This window comes from Bos mutus, chromosome 3 (assembly GCF_027580195.1).
Source record: "Bos mutus isolate GX-2022 chromosome 3, NWIPB_WYAK_1.1, whole genome shotgun sequence".
NCBI lineage: Eukaryota > Metazoa > Chordata > Mammalia > Artiodactyla > Bovidae > Bos > Bos mutus.
Window position 1 is genome coordinate 111012118 of NC_091619.1, and position 13940 is coordinate 111026057.

The window sequence follows — 13940 nt, forward strand, 5'->3', positions numbered from 1 at the left end:
TGAATTCAACTCAACTATATAAATGGATACATTAAAAATAAATGGACTGAACATTCTAATTAAAAGGGAGACTATCAAACTCTATTATTTGATAGAAAACAGATGAACAAAAGAGAAAAACAAATACAAAGCTGTTTCTTTGAAAAGGTTAATAACCTTGATAAACTCATAGCAAGCCTGATGAAAAAGAAATCTAAAAAACACAAATTACCAATATCATAAATGAAATAGGGTCCTATAGGTCCTACAGATATTAAAAGGATAATATGGTAGTATTTCAAACAACTTTATGCTAACAAATTTGACACTTTAAGAGGTTAAATTCCTTAAAAATCACAATTTTCCAAAATCAACAAAAACCAACTTCATACTGTTTACAATAGACACACTTGCATTAGAAAGCTTGGTGCAAAGTAGGTAATAATACCAAACAAAGTAGATTTGAAGGTAAGGACCATGACTCAGACGGTAAAGAATCCACCTGCAATGCAGGAGACCTAGATTCAATCCCTGGGTCAGGAAGATCCTCTGGAGAAGGCAATGGTTACCCACTCTAGTATTCTCGCCTGGAGAATCCCACAGATGGAGGAGCCTGGCGGGTCGGGCTAGTCCATGGGTCACAAAAAGTCGGACACGATTGGGCAATGGAGCATAAATTAGCGTTTAGAAGGAAATCATGATTTAAAAGCATGTTTTAAAAAACAACTGAGATACCAACCCAAGAAGCTAGAGAAGGATGATTAAATTAAATCCCAGAGGTGAAAGGGAAGAAATAACTAAAAACAGAAATCAATGAAGTTGAAAACTTCATGAAGTAGAAAATAAAGGTAAAAGTTGTTTTTTGAAAAGCTGTTTTATAAAAATTTGATAAGCCCTAAAGAGTCTTATGAAAAAAGTGAGCAAACACAAACTTCTAATTTCAGGAATGAAAATGAAGAACTTTAGGTCCTACAGACACTAAAAAAGATAATATGAGATATTCTGAACAACTTCATGCCAATAAATTTGACACCATATATAAAAGGACAAATTCTTTTAAAAATACAATTTTCTAAGACAATCCAAGAAGTAATAAAAATGTAAGTAACTCTACAAACAAATTAAAACTATAATATAAAAAACTTCCCATAAAAACATTTCAGGTCTAACTAGCTTTATCAAACATTTAAGAAATAATAATCTACCTCAGAAAAATTCTTTTCAAGAATATAAAAAAGTGAGAATTTCCCAATTTGTTTTGAGTCCTCCCTAACTTTGATATGGAAAAGGAAACGGCAACCCACTCCAGTATTCATGCCTGGCAAATCCCATGGACCAAGGAGCCTGGTGGGCTACAATCCATGGGGTTGCAAAGAGTTGGACATGACTGAGTGACTTCTGTGTGTGTGTAACTCTTGATAATAAAACCTGACAAAGATACTACAAAAAAGGAAGTTAAAGACTCATGTCTCTCATAAACATAGGCACAAAATCTTAATAAAATATGAGCCAAATATTTGCCATTTCCTTCTCCAGGGGATCTTCCCAACCCAGAAATTGAACCTGGGTCTCCTGCATTGCAGGCAGACTCTTTACTTACTGAGCTGCAAGGGAAGCCCAACATAAACAACAGAGATACATACAACTATGTCATGATCAAATGTGATTTATCCCAGAAATGTGAGATTTGCTTTAACATTGAAAAAAGTCAAAAGAATTCACTACATTAACAGAGTAAAAGAAAAGAGCCCTGTGGTCACATCAATAAATGTAAACAAACAGCATTTGATAATCTCCAACCTCTATTCAAGATACAACTATCAGCTGCTTGTAACACACCCAAAGGAATCTGGGTTCACTGAGACAAGGGGCACAAAACTTGTGGCCTTCCTATGACCAAATACTCTCTACATGTCCTCTGCACTTCATGTGGCTGTTGGGCAGGACCAGTGGGACAAGGTTCAATATTGGAAGGAAAGCTGCAATATTTAGTGGGGAAGTTTGCTACTTAAGAGTCTGTCCAGCCCATGAATGCATGGGCCATGAGTGGTCACAGAAATATAAAGGCTTTGAAAGAGAGAGAGATTTCAACTATTTATGCCATTCTGGAAAAGGCAAAACTATGGATACAATAAAAAGATTAGTGGTTGCTAGGAGTCTGGAAGTGAGGGGAGATGAATACACAGAATACAATTTTTTAGTGCAGTGGAAATACTTTGTATGACAGTATTACAATGGATATATGTCATTATACATTTTTTTTCCAAACGAACAGAATGTAGTACTACTTACTTCATTAGAATGAATCCTAAGATGAACTATGGACTTTGGTGATTACAACACATCAATAGGGTTCATCCTTGGTTTAGGAAAAACAAGCTAACCAACCAACCACCCTGATGAATGATGTTGATAACACCTATGCATGTTGTGGGGAAGGGGAATATGGGAAATTTCTGTACCTTCTTACTAATTTTGTTGTAAACTGCTCAATAAACTTAATATACAGATAAGTATAGATATTCTGTATGTATGTGTTTACTGGACTGTGATGTAAAATGTACTTTTTAGGTCAAAAAAGTTTGCAAGCCACTGTAGTTAAGTTATATTGGCAAATAAAAGCACAAATTAGCTTCAAGGAAAAAAAGAGATAAACTACCAGTCAACTATGAGTAAAAGCTAACTTCCTCAAACTTATGAAGAATATTTTTATTTAAAAACAAAACAATAAAGCCCCTGCACAGCTGATAACATACTTAATAGTAAAATACTGAAACACTGATCCAATCATTTTGATTGAAAACCTAAGGCTGTCCATGAACTCAGGGTCAATAACTTCATTTATGAACTGCGGTCTAATTAAAAGATGAACTTAAACACGGACTGAAGCACGTAAGCACCTTGCTTCTACAAGAAATAGCTCCAAATGTTTACTAAGTGTTTTGTTGCTTTGCTTGTTTTCAGTCAAGTTTTTGTCTCAATTCTGGCATTACCAGCTTTTGCTCATCTTACAGTTGAGGAAACCAGACTGCCAAGTTTAGTAAAATTGTGTGTCAAAGAAAGATCAAGTGAAATGTGGATGAATGCCAGAAGACATTTCTGTAAGTAAGATGATAAGCCTTAGAATATGAACTTTGCATATACACAATGGAGTATTACTCAGCTATAAAAAGGAACGCATTTGAGTCAGTTCTAATGAGGTGGATGAAACATAGCCTATTATACAGAGTGAAGTAAGTCAGAAAGAGAAACACCAATACTGTATATTAATGTATATATATGGAATTTAGACAGACCGTAATGACGATCTATGCAAGGCAGCAAAAGAGACATAGATGTGAAGACCAGACTTTTGGACTCTATGAGAGAAGGTGAGCGTGGGATGATTTGAGAGAACAGCATTGAAATATGTATATTACCACATGTAAGAGAGATGACCTGTGCAAGTTCAATGCCTGAAGCAGGGCACTCAAAGCTGGTGCTCTGGAACAACCCAGAGGGATAGAATGGGGAGAGACAGGGGACGGGGGTTTAGGATAGGGGACACATGTGTACCCATGGCTGATTCATGTTGATGTATGGCAAAAACCACCACAATATTGTAAAGTAATTATCCTCCAATTTAAATTAATTAATTAAAAAAAAAAGAATATGAACTTGGTGACATTTTTTGCTGTTGTGATTAAAAGCCCATTCTCTATTCTTCTCTTTCTTAATTCTTGATTCTATGATAAATTACTAAGTCATTTAACTGAATTTTAACCATTAAGAAAAATATTAATTCTATTTCTACCTAATTTAAATTTCCTTCTGCAAAGAAATTCATGTTGCCAAGATCACAATAAAATTTCTTGGGGATGGAACTTTCTAGAAGGATGTCATGAATACCTTTCGCAGTGGTCCATACTGTTTTCGGTACTTCTTATTCCAAGATATTCCTATCTTCTTCAAGAGTTTCTGGCCCAGCTGATCAACGGGAATTAGATTACTCTCCTCCTTATGAAAGAAAGAAAAGTCATTTAAGAAAATCTGATTAGATTTAAGTGCAATGCTTAGGAGTTCAAGGGACCAACAGGATTAATAAATGGGCCTGTAACACCAAACAAGTAGGTGGATTAACCAAAATTATTTAAAAATCAAAAGCTTTTTAAAATAGATTAAGCCTAAGTTTAGAAAACTTGAATTTTGCCACTTTCTATGTGGTAACGTTTAAACATTTCAAGAGCAATATCCAAAGTGTATTTAGAGATTTGGTAAATTTCTGATATTATGTGGGATTTTTAGAAGAAATACTTTCATGCAAAAAAAAACTACTGGTCTCTTCTGAATGTTCTGAATTATAAACAACTTCTAAAAGGGGGTAAGAAGTGACTATTTTGAGCTGAAATCTGTCCCCTTACCACAAAAATTCATATGTTGAATTCCTACCTCTCAAAATTTTAACTGATTATATTTGGATAGGGCAGTTAAAGAAATGACTAAGTTAAAATGAGGCCTTAAGGGTGGGCCCTTATCCAATCAAGCATCCTTATAAGAAAGGAAATTTGGACCCACAGAGACACCAGGGATGCACATGAACACAGGAAAGGCCATATGAGGACACAGCAAGAGCCAAGCAGAGAAGCCTCAGAAGAAACCAGATCTGCAGACACCTTGTCCAGCCTGAGAACTATGAGAAAGCAAATTTCTGTTAATTAAGACACCGGTCTGTGGGATTTTATTATGTCACATTACTTTGCTAACAAAGGTCCGTCTAGTCAGGGCTATGGTTTTTCCAGTGGTCATGTATGGATGTGAGAGTTGGACTGTGAAGAAAGCTGATCGCCAAAGAATTGATGCTTTTGAACTGTGGTGTTGGAGAAGACTCTTGAGAGTCCCTTGGACTGCAAGGAGATCCAACCAGTCCATCCTAAAGGACATCAGTCCTGGGTGTTCATTGGAAAGACTGATGCTGAGGCTGAAACTCCAGTACTTTGGCCACCTCATGTGAAGAGCTGACTCACTGGAAAAGACCCTGATGCTGGGAGGGATTGGGGGCAGGAGGAGAAGGGGACGACAGAGGATGAGATGGCTGGATGGCATCACTGACTCGATGGACATGAGTTTGAGTAAACTCTGGGAGTTGGTGATGGACAGGGAAGCCTGGCGTGCTGCGATTCATGGGGTCGCAAAGAGTTGGACACGATTGAGTGACTGAACTGAACTAGCAGACTAAGACAGTAGCCATAGACCAATATTCAGCCTAGGTCCCTAGAAAGAAACTGAGAAAAAAATGTTCATTAAGAATGAATGAATAAATGAAAAGAGACTACCATCTTTACAACAGGGTACGTGATAAACATTAAAAGTCATACACTTATGATATTATACATGTTGATATATGGCAAAACCAATACAATATTGTAAAGTTAAAAAAAAACAAGTCATATACTTGAGGTATTATCAGTACAGAATGAAAAAGGGGACATAACTTCAGGTCCTAAAGACATTAGAAGGATAATATGGGAAAACAGTAAATTCCAAAGAAGTATATATAGTATATCCCAATTCTATTTAAAGTAACCACCCAAAGAAATCTTGTAACCCAATCCTAACATATCTATACAAACACAAAGGAAATAAAATGCAAAGAATATATATCATAGTGTTAACAGTAACCAAACATTTGGTTTAAACTTATTTTCTTTATATACTTTCAATTTTTTCCCCTCAAAATTTCTACCATTCATAAGTATTTCTTTTATAATCAGAAAGCCTCTAATAAAATTTTTTTTTCAATAGACAGAGAATTTCCCCCAAAGACTATGAATAGTAACAATATCACTTCTACCAACTAAATCATATAGCTGATATATACATAAACACAAACATAAACATATACTCTACCTGTAATAAAATTGCTTTTAGAATCATCAATGGATCATCAACCTCCTCTTTATTCTGAATATCTTCCAAATTCACATCTGGTTTACTTTTGTCCTCCTAAAGAAGGAAAACAATAAAAAAAAAAGTTTCTATCACTAATCTCTTAGTAATTAGCAAAACAGGAATATTTGTGCCTCGGAGGTTTCAAGATGAGGAAATGATGATAAAAACATCATACTAACTTGTATGTGCTTTGGAATCAGGAAGTCTGGCTTTGAATTTCAACTGTGGTTGAATAATCCTGGACAAATTACCTAATCTCTCTAGCATTTCTATAAATTGGGATTGTGAGGTAAATAATGCTTCTAGCACAGTGATCCCCAGCCTGGACACTCCCTTGGTCTCTTTCTTTCAGAGTTTTATTTAAGTTTCATTATGCAGGCACAACTGACTGAATCATTGGCCCTTGGTGACCCATCATTGGTCCCCGGTGGCTCAGGGGTAAAAGAATCTGCTTGCAACACAGGAGACATGAGTTCGATCCCTGGGTCAAGAAGATCTCCTGCAGGAGGGCATGCATCCTGTATTCTTGTCTGGGAAATCCCATGGTCAGAGGAGCCTGTCAGGCTGCCGTACATGGGGTCGCAAAGAGTCAGACATGACTGCAGCAATGAGCACACACCACCAAACTCAATCTCCAGCCCCTGGTCCCTCCGTGGTCAGGGGAAGGGGCTGAAGGTTCTAACCTTCTAACCATGTGATTGGTCCCTCTGGTGACCAGCCCTCACCCTGCAGGTAACTTCATTAGCATAACCTCAGGTATGGTTGAAAGGGGATCATTATGAACAAGAAAAGACAACCTTATCACTGGGGAAATCTCAAGGAGCTCTAAGCCAGGAATCCAGGACAAAGATCAAATGTATATATTTTTATTATACCACACAAATAGATCCCAGCAAAAAGCTAGAAACCTGAAAGGGCTATGCTCTAAATATAAGCATGATCTACAAACAAACCCCACTCCTCAACAAAGGACAATGAGAAACTTGTGTGCTTTCACCCTGATACTAGATGGAGGTGGAAATACACTCCCTTTAAAAATCTATAATCACAAACAGGTCCTCATGTGAGTTTGTGGCCCAAATTCATACTATTTGCATGGCTCTAAAACACAGATCTTATCTTCAAGGTATTAAAGGTTGGAGGTGACCACAGGCATGTGGTAGAGTCAGACACACATCTTTCATGGAGGGTACTTTTAACTCAGGCTTCCAATCACTCCTAAACCATATTCTTAAAAAACAAACAGCCAACCAAGTCTACAGCCTAAAACAACAAAATCATGAGGAAACAGAGTCAGCAGATATCCAAAGACCCACGGTCTTCAGATACTGCAATTTTCAGGTAGAGAATAATAAAATAGTGTGTTTAAGATGTTTAAAGACATTCACAGGTTTCCCAGGTGGCCCTAGTGGTAAAGAAACCGCCTGCCAATGTAGGAGACATGAGACATTGGTTCAATTCCTGGGCTGGGAAGATCCCTTGGAGAAGGAAATGGCAACCCCCTCCAGTATTCTTGCCTGGAGAATCCCATGGACAGAGGAGCTTGGCGGGCTACAGTCCATGGGGTTGCACAGAGTTGGACACAACTGAAGTGACTTAGCATGCAAAGACATTCATGGCTAAGAAACAAGAGATTTAAAAATGGCAGGAGGGGAGAGGTAGGCTGGCATCATCCAGGATGTGACACTGGTGCAGGGGGCATGTGGCCTGGGCCGAGTCCTCCTGCACTCTGCCGGTGCCCAACCTTGGTCTTATGAGGACAGGCTGGTCCTACAAGCACCAGTCCTGGGGCTGACTCGTGAAAGTTACTGAAAAGCCTCCTTTGTCCCACATCCTCAAATGTTCAAAGTGATATCAACCATCAATGAAAGGAAAGCCCCCCACTTCGGAAGGCCTAAGTCAGGCTCCTCTTCATAGCCAGATCTAGGGCCACATTCTGAATAGTTAATGACCTCCATGCAAGCAGGAAGAGCTCATCTTCTAGCTGGGCTGAGAGAACTGAAATGTTGGCTTTCACCCAAGGAACATTATATGAGACAGGTCATTTAAAGGTGTTCCTTGAAGATGGCACCTAGCAGGGAAACTTGCAAGGGAAGAAGAAATCACCAAACTGAAAGCAGAAGAAACAATACCTGCCTGTGTTTACAGTATCTGGAGTCCTTTGTCTCTCGGCATAAGAGATCTCTCAGGATAATGGTAGTAAACAGAGAAGCAGTGTCCAGCAGGTATACCTACTGAAGCTGAAACTCTTAAAGCATGCATCATTATTTGAACACCATAAAGCTCTAGATGAAAAGCTAGTGATTCTTAAAGAGTGGAATAATAAAAAAAGATAAATGTGATGCTTCACAGAAGCCATGAATTAGGAAATATACAGGCAGAGACAGAAAGCAATCTTCTGATTGCTCTTTAAGTTTCAGAAGACCCTGCTAAAGTACCAGAACTTCAGACCAGAGAAGCAGTGTAGAGAGCCAAGCCAAGTGAAAGCGCGCCTGCCTGCCCCTTTGCGTCGTATAAAGGAGCTGAGAGAAGAGCCTGATGCTGCCGTCATTTCCCAAGAAATGAACACGGAATTGTAGAGATGTCCAAGGGAGAACAACTCAAAAGGAAGATATGGAAGAATCATTCCTTTTGAGCTACCTCACCGCACAGTGTGAAGCTTACCTCTGTGCATGATGTCAATGATAAACTTAAAAAGGAAACTGGAAATAAATACTTTATGCATCAAAAGACTGAGGATAAATCCTGCCCACTACAGAAGTGCCTGAAATCTGACACTGGCTGAGCAAGACTGAGGAGGGCCTGTGGCCAGCATGGAGGACAGCAGAGACACAGCCCCGAGGCAGAAGCAGAACTGCATGGAAGGCAGGAGCACTTTCTAAGGCTGAAGAGAGACAGGACAACATCGGAAACAAAGGCTACCACAGAAACATAAGTGGAAGGAGAAAACCAGGAACTACAGTGGACTAGGCAAAGGGAAAAAAAAATGAACTATATAATAACTATTTATAAGACCTGTTCACAAGCTTCTATAAAGATCTAACAAAAGGTTCAACCTCATCTTCTGGAGAGAATGAAATAAAGTTAATGCAATTGTTTGAAAGTGGGGGGGCGCAGGGGAGAACAGCTGCTTGGAGAGTAAGATTCACTTATCATGGGGCCTGGAAGACAGCAGTGTGAAGGAAGGTAAGAGGTTAAGAATCAGCCACTAAGGGTGGAACATGGAGGGCAGAACTAGACAGAGAAGGTAAGACGTGCGTCACTCTATCTGACTAAAATGTGCCCAACGAGCTAGTGTCTTGGCAAATAGGCACATGCATTCGAGAGATGCGTGTATGGCTTCCTAGACCCCAAACTGGATAAACCCAGTTCTAGAAATAAAAGACATGGGAGGTTAAGGATAGGAAAGAGTGAAACAAAACTGTCTTTTTTCCAAAAGCAAGATGGTTGATTATAAAGTCAATGTACTAACAAGATAACTGTATTTCAATATACCAGCTACGAGCAGTCCAAAAACTACACAGAATAGACACAGTGCCATAGAACATCTCCCTGGTCAGTATTTTCCCAACAGAACAGTTAGACTTTAAATATCCAAACTTTACAAAGCGTAAGTCTCTCTCCGTACATTCTACGTATAACCAACAGAGCATCAGAAACACAGGGAGATGTTCTGAAAAGCAAAGTGAATGTCAACAAAGGGAACATGGCATTTTTCAATACTGCTGGCACTCAGAGGGCTTCCCAGGTGGCTCAGTGGTAAAGAGTCCACCTGCCAATGCAGGAGACGCAGGAGACCCAGGTTCAATCGCTTGGTCAAGAAGATCCCTTGAAAAGGACATCGCAGCCCATTCCAGGATTCTTGCCCGAGAAATTACACAGACAGAGGAGCCTGGCTAGCCTATGGGGTTGCAAAGAGTTGGACACGACTAAGCATGTACACATGCATGCACAGCACTCAGAGAAGCTATGTTACCTTGAGTGGAGCAATTATTCATTCATCACAGTATTAATTGTTTGACAATCAGGAAGGTATGTCTGAAGCATGCCACATCCTAACATGATGGGTTAGAACTTACATTATTGGTGTTTTAGTTACATTTTAGGAAACTGGTTGAGAGTTTGGGGCTAGCATGTAATATATTACAATTTTTTCCACTGCAAATAACTGGAACTGGACTCCTGATGAGTGCTTTATTTTCTAGAGAAAATTATATAACTTTTTTTAGACGACACTAAAGAAGTTCTAAAACCAAAAAGATGTATATTATTTACACATGTAGATTCAAAACCCTACTACTTTTATGTGTATATATGTGTGAGAATATTGACAAGGTGACTCTAGAAATGTTCAGAAAACCATAAAAACCAAAACACTCCTGAAGAATAACAACACATAGAGAGACTTGCCCTACCAGATAATAAGACTTACTAATACAGCTACGGAAATTAATAGTGTAGCATTTGCCTAGGAATAGGAAAACAAGGAACAACAACAACAAAAACAGAATACAGAGCCCCAACATGGACTTAAATAAAAATAACAATTAATATAACAGAACTAGCATTGTAGATTGGTGGGGAAAGAATGGAATATTAAATAAATGGTACTGGGAAACTGGGTTCCCAGACAGAATAAACATCATGCCATTCACAGCAAAGCATTTCAGGAAGACTGAAGTCTCATTTGTAAAACACAAAGACAATACAGAAGGATCATCTTTGTTTGGTGCCATGAAAGACAAAGAAAGCTGAGGAATGGTTATTGATTAAAGGAGACCAAAGGGCTTCCCTGGTGGCTCAGATGGTAAAGAACCTGCCTGCTAACACAGGAGACGCAAGAGACACAGCGTTCGATCCCTGGGTCGGAAAGATCCACTGGAGTAGGAAATGGCAACCCACTCCAGTATTCTTGCCTGGAAAATCCCATGGACAGAGGAGTCTGGCAGGTTACAGTCCATGGGGTTGCAAAGAGTCCGACATGACTGAGTACCTAACACTTTCACTTTTCAAGACATGCTAATTAAATATAATGCATGTTCCTGGACTTGACACTACAGTGGGAAGAAAATGCTATAATGGATTTGGATGAAACCCGTTAAATCTGATTATAAAATCTATATTAGATAATAAATAGTATTGTATCAGTATTAAAGTTCTTGATTTTGATCTACGCTTATGTAAGAGAATGTCCTGGTTCTCTGGAGATAAACACGGAGGAATTTAGGGGTAAAGAGGCTCATGAAACTTCAAGTGGTTCAGCATTAATAATGATGTTAACTCTGTGTGTGTGTGTGTGTTTGTATACAGAGGATGGACTTACAGAAATTTGGCAAAATGTTAACAACTGGAGAACCTAGGTGAAGAGCAAATAAGAGGTGTCTAAAAAATTTAAACTTCTATCTGTATTAACTTTTAATGCCTTTAAGAGTTTTCCACAGAGTGAACATATAAGAAATGACCAAAAAATAGCCTCACCAAAATAATAAGGCTAGAAAACAGTTGCAAAGATACTCTTAAACTAATTTCTATACTTACTTGAAACTGCCAGTTTCCCAAATGATCGACATCTTTAATATACACGTGATAATGTCCTCCATAGCAACCACCTTTGTGTATAATAACTGAGAAGAGGTCATACATATATTCCAAGTCATCTAATTCACTCTACAAGAAAGAACATAAACATTGTTATAGTTTACATAAGACAAAGATATATATAATGAAAAGGGAAAGAAGAATTTCAACTATTAAAATCAGTAAGAAACATCACTGGTTATTATTATTATTATTTAGGGTAAATTAACATAAATTTGAATAATCAGTTTTAAATTTTGAAACGCGTAATTCTTTGACTGAAAATACCATACTACACCAACCAAATTCTACCTGAGTTGAACATAAAAACATATATTCAATCAAGATGTGATTTTTATGTACTTTGGCTTAAATCATGGAAGTCCACATTATAACACAAGACATATCACCCTATCAGTGAGTGAGAGAGCATTTTAGCAAGAGAAAATCGTCTCATATTATACCTATTACACTGGTTTATAAAGGAGTTCTTTAGCAGTTGAATATATTTTAACAAGACTGTTATGTGCCTCAAAGTCAGAGCTATATCTACTATGCATTACCCCTCCAGACACTTCAGTCCTCTGCATAAAACAGGAATTTAGTAATTATGAATACTAGCTGGTTTTGTGTAGAGGCAGTTTAGTGGAATGAAAAGTTCTTTTTTTCAGTTATCAAATGTGTGATCAATCTTCTCTACAAGCAATGTGTTCTATAACTGTATAATTATGAAAACCTATGTATGCATGCTCAGTCATGTCTGACTGTGTGACCCCATTGACTGTAGCCCACCAGGCTTGTCTGTCCATGGAATTTTCCAGGCAAGAATACTGAGGTGTGTTCCCATTTCCTACTTCAGGTATGAACACCTACATGGGCATTAAAAAACAAAACCTACTTTAGGTTAAAAGATACTTGGCATATGTGATGCTACTTGGGAAGTGTCAATTATTTAGGGAACTTATTTTCTTAAATTATACTTTTTAAGTGAGCAGCAGTTTTTAAATGTCATTTTTCAAATGTCTGGTTCAGGCAAAAACCAAGAGAGATGTAAACAAAGATGATAATGATTTTCATTAATATAGAAATCAAAAAGCAAAATTACTGTGAATTTCTTAGATGCTCAATGTCTTGCTTTTTTCAGTTTTGTTATTTCAACATATGTTAAAATCATGTGACAAACTACTTTTTGTAAAAGGACAAAAATTTTTCTATATTTGATAATGGAAGTTAACTAAACCTACTGAGGTAATCGTTTCATATTATTTGTAAACCAAGCCATCATTCTGTACACCTTAAACTTATACAAGTGATGTGGGTCAATTATTTCTCAATAAAACTGAGACAGGGAGAAATAAGTCAATTATTTAAAAATGAATTTTTTTTCAGACAGCAAATAGGAGCAGGGAAAAGTACCCTGGAAAACCTGTTTATTCTGTGTATGCTGGTAATAGGCTCAGAGCCAAGACATTAGAACCTTTCAATGGAAATTAGTATAATTATAAAACCCAAAAGCTCGGTAACTAGGCTGAGGAAGGTCCACCGGGATTTAAAACCATTTAGAAAAAGATTACTTTGATACAAAGAAACTCTATAGCTGGCTAATTAATCTTCTGGTCTCAAACATATAAAGAATGGTTTTTAACAAGAAATGCATCAGTCTCATCACTCTGATCTTAGCATGTATAGCAACGGAACAGGAAATATTTTTAAACAGCTTATAAAGTAGGCTGATTATGTAATTAATTTGTTTTTAAACATTTTTTCCCCATGTCTTAAGGATTACAAATTCTACACTAGTGACATTCCAATTTCTCATTCACTTTCTAAATGTGTAATTCATTTTTGCATCTAAAGTAAACTAGATCCAAATAGAACATCCTACTGAATGTTAATTTTTCCTATTGCAGGGTCTTTTCTAATTCTATTCTTAAACTTTCATTTCAAAGATTTTTCAAGGAGAGTTAAGGGGAAAAAAAAACAAACTAGAAATAAATCCATACTTGGAAATTAAAAAGGACTGTAATAAACTAGTGGTTCTCAACCAGGAGCAATTTTACCCACCTTTCCTCTCCTCAGGAGACACAGACATTCGGCAAAGTCTGAAGACATTTTTGTCACTTCTGGGCACAGAAGCGGGAGATGCTACTGTCATCTACTAGGCAGAGGCCAGGGATGTTGCTTAACATCCTAAAATACATGCACAATCCCACCACAACAGAGAATTACGCAATTCTAAACATTAAGGGGGGCTGCCCAGGTGGTGTGGTGGTAGAGAATCCAGCCGCCAATGCAGGAGACATAAGAGACGCTGGCTGGATTCCTGGATGAGGAGGATCCCCTGGAGGAGGGCATGGCAACCCACTCCAGTGTTCTTGCCTGGCAAACTCCGTGGACAGAGGAGCCTGGCAGGCTACAGTCTTTGGAACCACAAAGAGTTGGACACGACTGAGCAA

The 13940-nt window shown here is 37.9% G+C and overlaps 1 protein-coding gene and 1 pseudogene across 8 annotated transcripts in view; one reads left to right on the plus strand and one right to left on the minus strand.

Moving 5' to 3' along the window:
• Positions 1 to 13940, minus strand: part of USP40 (ubiquitin specific peptidase 40) — an 82440-nt gene that overhangs the window by 54993 nt on the left and 13507 nt on the right. For all 8 annotated transcript variants that reach the window (XR_011463762.1, XR_011463759.1, XR_011463761.1 and 5 more), the window contains 3 exons: positions 11446 to 11574; positions 5866 to 5961; positions 3868 to 3975 (listed from right to left, as the gene is read on the minus strand). Coding sequence is in view for 4 of the 8 variants with exons in the window: in XM_070368508.1 (XP_070224609.1) it covers positions 3868 to 3975; positions 5866 to 5961; positions 11446 to 11574 (333 nt within the window). In the remaining 4 variants the exon portion in view is untranslated. The remainder of the gene's footprint in view (positions 1 to 3867; positions 3976 to 5865; positions 5962 to 11445; positions 11575 to 13940) is intronic.
• On the plus strand, positions 1805 to 1892 carry LOC138987357 (small nucleolar RNA SNORA11; annotated as a pseudogene).